At 42.4% G+C, this 14,790-nt stretch overlaps 1 protein-coding gene across 11 annotated transcripts in view; it reads left to right on the top strand.

Moving 5' to 3' along the window:
• The window catches only part of UNC5D (unc-5 netrin receptor D), a 574,077-nt gene that overhangs the window by 539,410 nt on the left and 19,877 nt on the right, over positions 1 to 14,790 (top strand). For 10 of the 11 annotated variants that reach the window (XM_058720720.1, XM_058720721.1, XM_058720718.1 and 7 more), the window contains 2 exons: positions 473 to 651; positions 13,710 to 14,267. In XM_058720720.1, the coding sequence (XP_058576703.1) occupies positions 473 to 651; positions 13,710 to 13,914 (384 nt within the window). In that variant the 3' untranslated portion in view covers positions 13,915 to 14,267. Of the gene's footprint in view, positions 1 to 472; positions 652 to 13,709; positions 14,268 to 14,790 lie in introns of those variants that run through there. The other variant, XM_058720717.1, reaches the window with a different exon arrangement.

Raw genomic sequence — 14,790 nt, 5'->3', positions numbered from 1 at the left:
GTTCCCCTTTGTAGCTTTCGTGACAGGTACCTGCCCAGCTAGCTCCTTTGATTAGCCCGTTCATCTTAGGTCAGCTCTGTCAAAGAGTCATTCCTTACATTGAACTAAAATCTGTCACTTCGGGGCTTCTTCCTACTGATTCTAGATCTATCTCTGAGAGACAAAGGAAAAAAAGAAAAGAAAAAAGGTTTAATTCTGCTGTCACCTGACATCTCTTTGGATGTAGAAGGCTGATGATTATGACTCCCCTGATTGGAAGCCACATTGTAAATCTCCAGTACGTGATTCACCAGACTACTAGAGAAGTTATTTACAGTTTTAGAAGAAAGGGGAACATGTCAGTGTATTTTATAGAGCCCATCACTATAGGCAAGCGTTTTGTGCATGGTGTTAATAGATTTTCATAAAAAAAATAACGGTGTCAATCAGTCATGCTTCCCTTCAGACCTGACCATGCTTTCTTTGTTTGTAGAGCGAAAGAGAAACCATCACTTTCTTTGCACAAGAGGACAGCACTTTCCCTGCACAGACTGGCCCCAAAGCCTTCAAAATTCCCTACTCCATCAGACAGCGGATTTGTGCTACGTTCGATACCCCTAATGCCAAAGGCAAGGACTGGCAGATGTTAGCACAGAAAAACAGCATCAACAGGTAATTGGGGGCAACTTCTGAAAGAGGATGTCACTGAGAGTTTTGAAAAACAAAGTGGGTTGGGTGTATCCATGCGGTTTCCAGGCCCTGATATCTTTGTAGATTCCTCTGGTCGTATTTCATGTGAGGCCTGCCTTCGTATGTGGGGAAAGAACAAGAACAGGAGACTGTGTGGCATTTCCTTCCACCCACTCTGCCTTGAGCGACACAATAGAAAAGTCTTAACTTTGGTCCTGGTCCCGTCTTTAGGTTGGCTAACTGGGCCACCCACATGGAGTACAGACTCTGTCTTCTTGGTGCTTGTGGGAGATCCCAGCACAGTCTTGAACCAGTGGTCTAGAAACAAAGAAGAAAGCTTCTCACACCTCCCATCATGAGGTCACCTTAAGTGTTACGTAACCCTTAACGGGGACATGTCAGCCTGAAAAGCGGGTGCCTCAGTATTAAACGTTTGAGGATGATAGCTCCCAGATCGGAAGGCAGAGGACTTAAAACAAGCAGGTGGCCCAGGCACGTGAATGTGGCCTGCTGCTTCACCAGACCCTCGACTCTGTGCTAACCTTGTGGGTGAGAGCAGAGCAGTAGAGAGTAGGGCTTTATTAGTTGCGATGAGAAGGAGCAAGAGTGATGCCATTTCTACGAGCACTGACGGGCGGGCAGCTTTGGCTTGGCTTGAAAGATAATCAACAGGGAGAAGGCAATACCTCTCTCTCTCCCCCATCACTCCTCTCTCCCCCCACCGCCCCTCCAGCCCCAGAATGAATAGAAAACAGACCAAGTTTTGCCAGAACCATTTTCTTTCTCTTTTTCTCTGGTACTATTTTTTTTTCTTTTGAGACAAAGCCTTCCTTTCTTACTCTTTGGCTTGCTTTGTCATTTCCATGGTTTGTTCTTTATTTTCACAGCCATCCTACCTGACTTTCTTCTCTGAAAGGGAGGTAGGTGTTTGCCAAGAAATGATAGAGTGCCACTCCCCAGTTTAAAAGGGATCCAGAATCCAAGAAGGGAGGACCCAACTAGAAAGCAGTCAGGCTGAGAGAGGAAAATCAAGAGAGGAGGCATTGCTGCTAAAAGCAAACGGAATTTGCAGTGACAGGCAAGCCCAGAAAGAATAGATACATTCTTGAAAGGCATATATTGAAAATGAAAGAATACAGAAATGTATGAATGTACAGGGAAGAAAAAAATTAGGTTGAATATTTCCCAGCAATTTTGACAAAGGAGGAGATGTCGCGCTTATAACCCATGCACACCATGACTATGTCAAGCTCACTTTCTGATCAACACAGGGGCAAGAATGAAAAACCAGCCCAGAGAACAGAATTTGGTTCACAAAGGAAAAAAAGGGGGGACGTGGGCCTTGGACTCACAGGGTATCCCTGGTTCTATTACCTGTACCAATCTGCCAAAGCACACCGCTTACCAACCCTGTTCCTTTTTCTACAAATGCAGATCATACAGTTTGAACTATATCAATTCCCTAATCCATTCTGAACATAAGAGTTGATGATTTTTACTTTCTTAATTTTGATACATATAATTTTAAAGTTTGGTTTTTTTTTATATTGAGAAAAGGAGAGAGAGCACGAAGAGGGGAGAGGCAGAGAGAGAGGGAGACAGAGAATCCCAAGCAGGCTCCGTGCTGTCAGCACAGAGCCCGATGCAGGGCTAGAACTCATGAACCATGAGATCACTAGCTGAGCTGAAATCAAGAGTCGGATGCTTAACCGACTGATCCACCCAGGCACCCCGAGAATTGATGACTTTTAATTCACCATTCACATGAAAATAATTGCCACAAAATATCTATGATGCTGTCATTCGTTTGCTGAATATGCACATGTTCCATTTCATGTTATTCTCCACTTATAGGATACCTACGAGAGGTACAGGGAGTGCCCCAAAGTCATCAGTCTGGGCCCTTCCACAGTAGGGAAAATGCATTTCAAAATGGGAGACTGAGGTAAACAACCTTTTGTGTCTGGGCTCTAATGAGCAGGAAGTGGCCGCACAGGGGCACACTGTCCCTCCGGTGTCCAGGATCATCCAATGTGAACACTTGGTGTGTCTGTTTCCTTGCTTTGGGTTTGCCCTAAGAGCCCTTCTCCAGGAAAGCCTAAATTTCCTTGACATAGGGGTGCCTGGGTGGCTCAGTCAGTTGGGCGTCCGACTTCAGCTCAGGTCATGATCTCGCGGTCCGTGAGTTCCAGCCCCGCGTCGGGCTCCGTGCTGACCGCTCGGAGCCTGGAGCCTGTTTCGGATTCTGTGTCTCCCTCTCTCTGACCCTCCCCCGCTCACACTCTGTCTCGCTCTCTCTCTCAAAAATAAATAAACATTAAAAAAATAAATTTCCTTGACATAAGGAATACAAATAACCTACTTTATGGAAAGTTTCTAACACGGTGACCAGAAAAGGTTGGTTTTCAATCAGTGTCACTTTTTGCAGTTTTCACTAATAGCAAATTAGGATGGCATGGGTCGATACAATTTACTATCTTTACATCTTCTTTGGTGAATATATTCAACTTCAGTGAATGGCATGTCCTGCCTACCTCTTTACCCTCAAGCTTAACCTTCCAAAAGTAGTCTAACTATGGAACGAGAATGGTTTAAATTGAGAATCAGCAAAATTGTATTGTTAAAAAACCAGAGAGCAAATAGTTTAGGCCATATAGGGTCTGTTGTAATTACTCAGCACCCTTTGGCTCTGCTTCTGCAGTGAGAATCAGCCAGAGAAAATACGTGCAACACAGCTAGGCCGACTTGTCTAACGAACTTCATTTATAAAAACAGGCAACCTAACGGAGTTTGCTCACCTCTTATTTAAGTAAATCTGCTCTCATTTAGTAAAACTTCTACAGGATCCTGTCGCTTCAGTCAGAGTGACACCCGGAGATGAGGCTTCTCAGCTCTGTCAGCTCAGCAACCAAGTTTGAGGGGAGCGTGAGGGGGCAGACACAGCATAGAATCTTTTTCTGCAGACTGGTTGGTTCCAGCAGAAAGGCCACCAACATATTCACAGAAGCAGAATAAAGAAAAGACTACTGAAAATCACCTTGTACCATGTTATTAGCTCATTCTCACTTTGCAGAAATTGTCAAGCTCCTTTTAGGTTTTCATTATTATACCAAAAAATATATCTTCTCCTACATGGGAAGAAATCTACGTGACAGAGAGGAACGGGATTTTCAGATGTCATTTGTCACAACTTCCTGCTGCATAATCCCAAGTCACTGGCCTCTCTTAGGGTTGCAAACAATATAGCGTGGAACTGATCATTAATGTGTGTTAAAACACAAAAATCTGACATTGTCAATATGTGCCAGTATTACTGAGAGCTGTCCCATAGCACACAGACTTTCTGTTCGAGAATTCACCGTCCTTGATCTTGTGACAGCACTTTTTACCTGACTCTCCCCCTCCTTTCAACTTCCAGAAGTATCGAAAAGCTAGCAAGGCAGTCGCCCTCAAATCATGAAAGAAAAGTTTTCAAAGGGAGGGGAGGGAGACATTCGCTTTTATTTTATTGCCAGTGAAAATGCTCTTGTACCCTCCTTTTGCTAAAATGCAAATGTCACTGATGATAATCTGCCTTTTTGCCAAACAAGTTTCTACTTTGATCTGAATGGGGGGTGGGGGGGAAGACTGGGAATATAAAGCGAAAGGCTTAGCAATCGCCGAGAATGGGAGAAATGTCAGTAGTGTGTGCTATGAGGCAGCAACACAGGTGGCCTTGCGACTTGCCTGGCATACGGATCACGCTAAATAAGCCACACCGCCGAGCAAAGAATGTCAGAGATAAAAGTTGCAATTACAGATTCTGTGAGCAAACTTTGACGATTACTCAGGGTCCATACTCGCTGCATTTCAAAGCTGAGGTGGCACATTTGTTCTCTACATTCAGCTGCAGTAACCCTGTGCTTCAGGGCTCTTGGCCCCCTGGGATTGCTAGGTGGGTAGCGCGGCGAAATGGAGAATTGGTCACAGGAAAGGAAGTAGACGGTGGGCAGAATCGCTGAACAGATGCCGAACAGATTAGGAACGGAAACTAGCTGCTTCAGCCAGAAGTATCCTCCTGTGTCTAAACTTCGGTAGCACTTTGTATTGTCACAACGCTTTTTAAAAATTTTTTTAAAAATATTAGACAGTGAGCAAGAGCATACACGAGTGGGGGAGGGGCAGAGAGAGAGGGAGAGGGAGACAGAGAATCCGAAGCAGGCTCTGCGTGGGGCTCAAACCCACGAACCATGACATCATGACCTGAACCAAAATCAGATGCTCAACCGACTGAGCCACCCAGATACCCCTGTAACGACACTTTTTTTTTTTTTTTTTATAAGTTACAGTTAAACCCACCAAGACCATACTGTCTACTTAGGGGAAACTCAGTAATCCTTCCTTGAATGAAGGACATGAACTTCTTCATCGGATACTAACTATACTTGACCTCAAAAACTTCCTTCCTAATGAACAGACTTGACAGGAATAAGAATGGGTCTCAAAGGAAGACAGTTTGCACGGCTGATGTGAGGGAGGATTCCTGTCTTTTCCCTCAGCTCTGCCGCAGTAGCTGAAATTCTACCATTAGATCATTCGTCTTTAAGGCCTCATGATTTTCATATTCCAGAAACTCTTGTGAAAACATAGCCAGCTTGACCATGTTGCTATGGGAACAGATGCTGGATAAAGTGCAGGAGACACGAGAGTGTGAGCGGAGGGGAGGCAGGCGAGTTGGAAGAAAGGGTGCCAAGATGGAGAGAAGCACATAATTACACCTTATTAACGGTTTTTCATAGTAGTACACAGCTGAATCTTGAACAACACAGTTGAACCCTTGAACTGCGCAGGCCTGCTTATATAGGATTTTTTTCAGTAAATACAGTCTAGCACTATGAATGTATTTTCTCTTCCTTAGGATTTTCTTAATAACGTTTTCTTTTCTCTAGCTGACTTCATTATAAGAATAATCTAATGAACGTTAACATTCAAAGTATGTGTTAACTCACTGTTTATATGTTATCAGTAAGGCTTCTCGTCTACCATAGGCTATTGGTAGTTGAGTTTTAGGGGAGTCAAAAGTTATACTCGATTTTCAACTGTGGGGGGGGGGCGACCAACTCCCCACATTTCTCAAGGGTCAACTAAAACATATTTCTCATGCAGAGGTTAGAATAGTTCATCTGGAATGTTAACGTTCATGGGTGACGGTGTAGCAATTGTGAGCAAATGAAATTCCTCAAACCTCATGGCTGATAAGCAGTGCTGTATAACTAGTTTTTCCACCAGGACATCTAATGAGAAACAGAATCTTCTCATATTGAGGTCATCTCCTTTTATTCCTCTGTCCACACGTTTAATTGGACGCACAGGAACAGTGAAATGGCCAGAGGGCAGTGAAAAAGGACAGATGAAGGTCGCAAAGCAGCTTCCTAATCTATCTTGAAATAACTGTCGAGAATTCACTACAAGTAGAATGGTCACAGTGCCAGCTACCACTTGGGGTGAGGGGAGAAGAGAACAAAATCCTTATGGGATGCCTGCTTCACAGGCAGGCCACTGAGGATGGCCACGCAGTGACCACTGAGACTAGATGTTCTCATTCCTGTGGTTTGGGATTTACCTTGATGAAACCAAACTCAGCTTTCTTGGTTCTGCAGGCTAGAGGCCAGCAAACACATCGTGACCTTCGAGTAATAAAAATGGATGTGAGGGGCACCTGGGTGGCTCGGTTGGTTAAGTACCCACCTCTTGAGACCCACTCAGGTTATGGTCTCACGGTCATGAGATCGAGCCCAGCATCAGGTTCTGCACTGAGCATGGAGCCTGAGATTCTCTGTGTCCCTCTGCCCCTCCCTTGTGTGCATGCTCTCTCTCTCAAAAAAAAAATTTAAAAATAATGAAAATAAATGGATGTGAGGCTGTCATTTCCAAAAAAATCACCTGTAGGACTCTTCCAAGGAAAGTGAATATATAGGGGGATAGCATTACACAGGTCCTTGGAGGCAAGAGACGGTGAGCCAAATCAGATTTTTCTGATTCTGGCCCAGGAGACTTCTGCAGGGTCTGAAATGTGAAGAGCCCTTACAGTGAAGCCAGAAGGACCCAACACAGCAAAGTGGTGGATGTTTGGGCTTCATTCCACGGAAGTCAATGACTCATGAAGATGCCCACTAATATGAAGCTGAAGCAGACAACCTGGGACCAGTGTAGCCATGAACAAGCTGTATATGGTTTATAAGTGGCAGGTGTTCATCCTAAAGGCAATATGGAAAAGAAGCTTCTCGGGTCCCTCCCAGAGAACCAAAGCCATGCTCCCTCTAGCCCCAGGGGTTGGTGATAAGGGCATTGCATTCCTTCTTAGGCAAGTGGCGAGTTTGTGCTGGTGCCCTGAAGGAATAGGCTCTCCTCCTTTATGCTAATAGAGTTTTCAGAAAATATGACCATGCCAAGGCCCCTTTATAGCCTCAATTATCCAGTTCATAAGAGTGGTCTCAAACAGCACTGAAAAAGCTTGGCAGCATCAGTATGCCTGAAGATGATGTTTTCATTATTTGAGAAAATTAAATTCTACAAAGAATTTTAACCCAATTCATTAGAGTATCCTTTAGGGATTAACTGTTTCTTTTCAATGATTTGTGAGGCGTCATCGAAACACATATTGAGTATTACCATAAAGAGAGAAGTGTAAATATTTCACTCTTCCCTCATCCGGCATTAGCGCAGTGGTCTTTCCTCTCGAAACAAATGGTGGTCATTCTCTTTCACCCTCAGGATGCTTAAAATGGCTCAGGGTTATCGAGTGCAGAAAATCAGTTTAAATGAGACCCATTTTTCCTTGATATATCCCAATGTAAAGAAAACTAGAAATTTGATTTGGTAGTTTTCATGGCCTTTCACTTCCAAACATGACACACTGTCATAGACAATTTCATCCTGTCAGGAATGAAACTGGAGAATCAAAACCAGGGTCTGCAACTGCCCTGATTCTCGTTGGGCAGCTCACTGGTGGCCCCGAGAGCTCCAGGTCTTTAAATGTTTGGCAAAGAAGGGAAGAAAGATCCTTGCCGTTCCCCCTTCAAGAACCAGGTAACAGAACTGGCAGAAGGAAACCCCAAGAGGAATTTCAGAATTTCATCATCAGATTAATGGCCCTAAAAGAATTGATGCACCAGCCTGAGGGCAAGACAGAGTGGAACTCACCATGTTGGTTTGTTGGTTTTAATTGCCTGTATCCTGTCCTCGTGGGTTTCCCACAATTTCGCTTTTTTTTGAAGGCACAGGGGGCAATAGACAGAGGTTTCATCATGGAGTCCATCTTTTACTTATTCTTGGAAAAGGAAACACCCACCTGCTTTATCCTGAAAGCTGCTTTGCTGTTTGTTGAGTACCCACTGAGGCTGAAGTTTGGGGATGAGAGCTCGATAGATGAGACAAATGCTTGTGTGGTGCCCAATTACTGCCATTCAGTGTGAATGGCTTTGCTGTTTGCATTGAAAGAACCATATGGAGGGTTGGTTTTGGTCACATAAGAGGCTTTCATTAAATGAGACAATTAGGATGATAGCATGGTTATTAATATTTTTTCATTAGGACTGTGTTCCAATTCCCTCCTTGTCACTAGCAGTAGGATTCTACGCTGTTCCTGTAATGATGGCTCCCAATTTATTATAGGCAGCTTAACTTAGTTTTCACTTTTTGTACTACAAGCCCACTTGGAAAGAAGATAGATTTATTTTTAAAGGTTTTTTTTTTTTTTTTTAAGTTTATTTCTTTTGAGAGAGAGTGAGGAAGCTAGTGCGGGGCAGGGGGGAGTTGCAGGGGTGGAGAGAAAGGGGGAGAGAGAGAATCCCAAGCAGGCTCCATACCATCAGCAGAGAACCCAACGTGGGGCCTGAACCCATGAACCATGAGATCATGACCTGAGCCGAAACCAAGAGTTGGGCATTTAACCGACTGAGCCATCCAGGCACCCCGATATTTTTAAAATAGGCTTTTTAAAAGCTAAAAACCTTCAGTTGACTTAGATGTAAATGGCAAGTTTGTAGAATATAAACATATTTGGTGCCCTCTTGTTACAGGTGCATTTGCCCCCTTCTGCTTAAAAAGGTGTTGGGTGAAATCCTAAATTCTGAATGCATTTACGGCATGCACCTGGTATGAGATGTCTTCTGTGCTAAAGACATTAAGCGGCAGCAGCTCTAATGTGGTCCCCAACTATATTTCAGTAGGAAATCCATTCACAAGAAGAGCTTACAGCTTGCAGATAGGTAGATCGGCCCCATGGTAGCAGGATTCTGAGAAACTGAAAGTTTGTCATCTGCAGTTCAGAATGAAAGGGCCACACACAGACAGAAGAACACCGAGCCAGGCCAACCCCAGCATCAGTACAGTTTGCCCTTCAGTGCGTTTCCCCAGGGCTAAGATTGAGCCTCAGACCCTCACCTCCCTCTATCACTGTTATCTCTTTGCTAACTGATTGAAGATTTAGAGGTTACTATTCCCAAAGACATTTACATTTGAATGCTGCTTTCAAGTACTTTTATTTATTCTCTAAATTCATACCAAATGGATGCCTAGCCACTTTTCCTTTTCAAAAAACTAGCCCAAGTTATAATAGTATATAAAGACATTGGAGGGCAGAATTTTAGCAGGGGCCCTTAATTCTTCCCCAAAAGAAGAAAACAGAAGGCACGAGTCACTATTTCCAGAAATCCTCAAATTTAACCTAATTTCCATTATTAGTTTAACATGGTCATGAGTTTAAAGATGTGTTTTGAAAACTGGGATTCTGTGTAAAAATTCAGTTTTTGACTATATACATCAATCACTATGGGTCGGCCTGTGTCTAGCTAGTGAAATTGCTAAGATAGATTCATGCTCCCAATTCTCTCCTGGCTTCCACATAAAGCATGGGATTCTAATTGGGGATAAGGGATGGGAACAGCAAAGTCTTAGAAAGATGAAATTAATCATGGTAATAAACTAACTGCCCCCACCAACTGGGAACTCAGGTAAATAGTAGGCATATAGGCTCAACAAAACAAAATTGAATTTCATAAGCCATTACTACTCAATGAACTTACATGGATAAACTTATCCGGCTGTCTCAGCATGAGTTTTTTATAGTTTCTCTCTGCTCTTTTTGGTGGGAGTTACAACAGAAAAGATAAAGTCATTGAATCTACAAGGCTTAAGACAAATGAACTGACCTGAAGACATAGAAAGATTCTAAAGTAAATTCCTAAAATTTAGAGAGTAATCTCACCTGCATAGTATGCAGCATCTTTAGGACACCACAAAAAAATTTTTTTTTAATTTTTTTTCAAAATTACCTCAGTCTATCAAAATTCAAAAAGGCTACCACAAAACGTCACCCAAAGTTCAGAGCATAAAAAAGTAACAATTGGAAACATCTGAGACCAGCATAATAAACGTTCACCTCTGTAAACAGTTTTCAAAGAGAAAGTAAAAACACTGTTTTATTTTGAGGCATCCACCTAAATTCAGGGCTACCACTTTACTACTTTTGCTAAATATTCTGGTTTCAAAGACACTCACAAAATTACTTAATACCAACTGTTGCTATGAACTCTGTTCTCTGGTATTAATATTATTCCCTGAATTGTGTGTGAATTTACCTACTGGTGTCCAAATGTACCACCATTATGAAGACAAATGGGTCACACAGACTGGGATCCGAATAATTGCAAAAGGGCAGTATGGAAAAAAACCCAGTAGATGCATGGTATACCAACTTTCAAAACAAAACAAACGGAAAAAAAAAACAGCGCGTTTGCACATATGTAAATAGTTAAAATAACCCGCCTATCTTTGAGAAACAGCCTACTGCATTGGGACTTTAGGGTCTTTTATATACTAACTGTTCCCGGTGTAGACTGGGAAATGCCTACCCTACAAATCAGGACATGTGAGAACCAAATGGCCGGCAGGAGTCCTTCTCCAGCTCTGCCCCTCGTCCTCTAGGCAGGTAGAACACCTTCCCACTCCCACCCCCACCACAGATCCATGGAAATTTTTAATATTGTGTTAGGACAAAGATTTATCCCAACCTCCAAAACACATTCTGCATGCCTCTCCCAAAATTTCATTATTGCATTTTTATAGCCGGGTCTTCCTGGCAGGTCTTAAAATGTCAAAGGTCCCTGAACATTTACTGAGCACAAAGCTCTCAAAGTGCTTGAGGCAGGATGTGTGACTTGTGGTTTCAATGACTTTGGCACTCTGGATGCTTATTTTCAAATGCAGCACAAAACAAAAACTTCAGTCCAATCTTCTCTCAAAGAGCTACTGGAAATCTAGCTTATGGTGTAAAACATAGCACAGGGATCAGCACTATGGCCTAATGGCCAAATTTGGCCCACCACCTGCTTGCCTATAGCCCAGGAGCTAGAATGGTTTCAGGATTTTGAAATGGTCAGGAAAAAATTTTTTTAAAAATCAAAAGAAGAGAAATATTGTGTGATATGAGAAAACTGCAGGACATTCACATTTTAGGGTCTCTCGAAAAAGTTTTATTGCAACACAGCCATGCTCATTCATATGTATTGTCTGTGGCTGCTTTCACACCACCATAGTAAAGTCGGGTAGCTGCTTTAGGGACCATGTGTGGCCCCTAAAGTCAAAAAGATTTACCATCTGGTCTTTACAGAAACATTGGTCAACCCCTGGTATTGAATAAAGCTTAATTTGGGGGTGATAGGATCACAAGATTCTAGTCTGTCCCACAGGACACTGGTCCATTGTTTTTCAAGGGAAACTACAAACTATAAGCCCTCAATAGAATGATAAAAAATTTGTCCTTTTGTTGTTGTTCTTGCTGTTCTTTCTCTTTTTGAAACAACATTGGAGAGAAATTTACCCATTCCAGAAACAAGTGTATGTTTATGGTCATCAGTCTCAAAAAGGACATGGGAAGAGTTTGTCACACAAGTCCGCCCAAGAGTTCACTCACACCTAGTCTCTCAGTTTGCCTTCTTCTCCGCTAGTCCTCCAGTTCATGTTCTGCCTGAATGTTGGGAGGGGTGTACCAATTTACTTCCAGACCTGGAGATATGGCAGCTTTCTCTGCAAACACTGGCCCATGACCAGGTAGAAGGGACAGTATTCAAAACAAAATTCTTAAGAGGAACTGGGATCCCTTCAACTACCCACACAGGGTTTGGTTTGCCATTTCTATTAGTGCAGAAATAACTATATTTGAAGAAGAAACCAGAGAGAATAGTTTTAAGCTGGCCTTCTCCCTTTCTCAATTAAGGATTCAGATGTAGTAGAAAGTATATATAGCACCCCGATAAAATAATGCCACATGGCAACCAACTAGCTTTAAGCAGTCCCTTAAGATCTTTGAGTAGCCCTTTATTCACTCGGAATTACTGGATGTGTGTGTGGTGCTTGTAAATGGTAATGTGCCCTTAAAAGCTGGTCTTCTCTTCCAAGTGCTCTTAGCTACATGATATGCTGAATGTGGTGATAGAAAATTGTGCCATCCTCAAAACGGGCAATTCGTGGTTGACTCTCAAAAATCTGTTCAACTTATCAAAATTTCTCCAGAGGTGACATTTCTATCTGTGCTGTAAAAGTGCCTACGAAAAACTGTGACCTTTAATCTTTTGTGTTGTCTTAGTCTTCACCATAGCAAAGTCATTGTCCAAAAGGTTACCATTTGTTTTCACTGGAGATCTCTTGTCACCTGGAAAAAGCTCATAGCAATCAATTACTCAGACAATGGATATTGAGTAAACACCTGTCATCGTATTAGGATAAGGACTGTTACAGAATCAGAAGATTATCAGCTATGATCCTCTCTCTTCAGGTGTCCGTAATCATGCTGGGTAGTCAAAACTCACATGAAATATATCAGCACTTTGTTCATATGAAAATTTAAGCACAGTGACAGAATTCAGAGAAGAAATAAAGCATTTTGAGCAGAGTAGAGAAGTGAACCAGGCATTGCAGGGGTGTAAGATTTTGATAAACAGAGAGTAAAGACAGGAAGTGGGTATTCCAAATGGAGAGAATCGATTGAATAAAAGCAAGAAGCAAAGTATTACCTAAGTCAGCATTAATGGCTCAGAGGGGAAAGGAAGATTGAATAAAAATATATATTGCCATACCTAGGTGGGGCCAGACAGAGGAAGGCATCGAAAACAAGGAGAGTAATACCTGATCATTGAAAAAATAGAATGCAGGATATATTAGAAACTTTACAGGCATAAAGATCTACAAGGATTTTGCTGTGATTCAGGCAAAAAATGATAGAGCATCAATTACATATACATAGCATGAATGTAGAGGAAATGTGAGCTGATGTGTATGTCAAAAAGAAAGCAACAATATAAAGGGAAGAGTCAAAAATAAATGTCCCAGTGTGAGAGATTAGAAGGACATTTGTAATTACTAGGATACCTGTTATAGTTTAAAAGGGGCCCAATTCGGAGGCATGGAGAGGATACCAATTTCTGATGCATTGAGTTTGAGGAGGTGGAGAGATAGCTAATCCAGGCACTCTCAAGGTCATTTGGAGATCTGTAACTAGCTGACATTAACCTGTAAGATTGGAGGTGACAATTTACACTGTCTGCTTGGAGTTGATAACTACTCCACTTAGTATATGAGCTCACCTTGGAAGGAAAGAAGAAATCAAAGATAAAACCTTGACAGTCCTCTGTTTACCAAGAGATAAAGGGGTCAGATATTTTGGAAAATAGGAATGAGTTATGTCATTGTGTAAGTTAATGGACGAACTTTTTCAAGCAGGTGGTCAAGAGGGAAACACACGCACGCACACACGCGCACACACACACACACACACCCGTCCAGGGAGGTGAGGACCTGGGAGATAAGAAGGTCATTGGCAACATTCCACAGTTGAGCTTTCAGGTTCAGTGCCTCCAGACCTGCCATAGTGGAGCCTCCTATTCCTATTGTAGTAATATCCATTGCAATTCATTTTTAATTCCCTTATAGTGATTTTTATTTGTTCCTTTATTTCTATTTTCATTTTTTGTTATTCTTTTTGTTTCTTCAAATCTGTCTAGGAATTTATCTTATTTTGCTACACAAAGTAGTCCATCCGCTGTCATTTTGAACCTGTGGGAAGCTCGTCATCAGCACGATGGTGATCTTGACTCCCTGGCCTGTGCCCTTGAAGAGATTGGGCGGACACACACGAAACTCTCAAACATTACAGAATCCCAACTCGATGAAGCCGACTTCAACTACAGCAGGCAAAATGGACTCTAGTCCACTATCGTTCATGAGACAGTGACGGCCAGCTTCGGGACATTTGCTTTAAATGGGAAAGAGGCAGCTTTCGGCCCAGTGGCACTTGGGGAATTCAGCCTTCATTTACACTCAGTGAGAATCCCTGGTTGAAGAAACTGCATTTTATATGGGTGTAATATGTTAATAGGGAGAAGTACAAGCTCTCTTAAATATAAGAGGGTTCTACTGTCTCGTCTGAATCCACACTCGGGTTAACACTTTATGAACTTTCTCAGATTTGGAGTGGCGAGAATAAAAGTGAGGGCACAGCTAGATAAAAGGAACTGTGGAAAAAGATGAGCTACAATAAAGCTGGGAAGGCAGAGATTGAATAGTGCATGTTTTGAAACAGGTTTTTAATGATGTGCCCCAAAGGGCCAGCTGATTCTGGTACCAGATTGTCAGGGTTCTCTACCAACTGGCATCTGTGATGTCAGCAATCATTGTAACGTTGGCTTTTAGAAGTGAAACGGGGTTGCCAACCCATTTATTTGTAGGACTTCAATAACGTCGAGGAGGGCATTTAGAATTTAGAATCTGAGTACATCACACCAGCACAGTTCCCCATTTATCCTAGCCACTTAGTGGAAACAAGACCAGAAGGTAAGATAGACCACAAACTAGTTCTTGCCATGACCACCTTCATTTTCTCCCAGAGACAAATCTACCCACATTTCCCCCCTCCTCTTCCTTACCCATTACATAGGAGTGGTTTCAAGGAGCATAACTAAACTGCTCAATATGGAAACTTATGTCTTCTAAGTCAACGAAGCAGAGCTGTCTCTCTTCCCAGCTAAGCCGCTCAAATTGCAGAGTGCTGTTAGAACACGACATATTACATGGATTTGGAGAGGA

The sequence above is a fragment of the Neofelis nebulosa genome, chromosome 3 (genome assembly GCF_028018385.1).
Source record: "Neofelis nebulosa isolate mNeoNeb1 chromosome 3, mNeoNeb1.pri, whole genome shotgun sequence".
NCBI classification, from domain to species: domain Eukaryota; kingdom Metazoa; phylum Chordata; class Mammalia; order Carnivora; family Felidae; genus Neofelis; species Neofelis nebulosa.
Note: the sequence above shows the minus strand (reverse complement) of the source record. Positions and strands in the feature narration are given on the sequence as shown.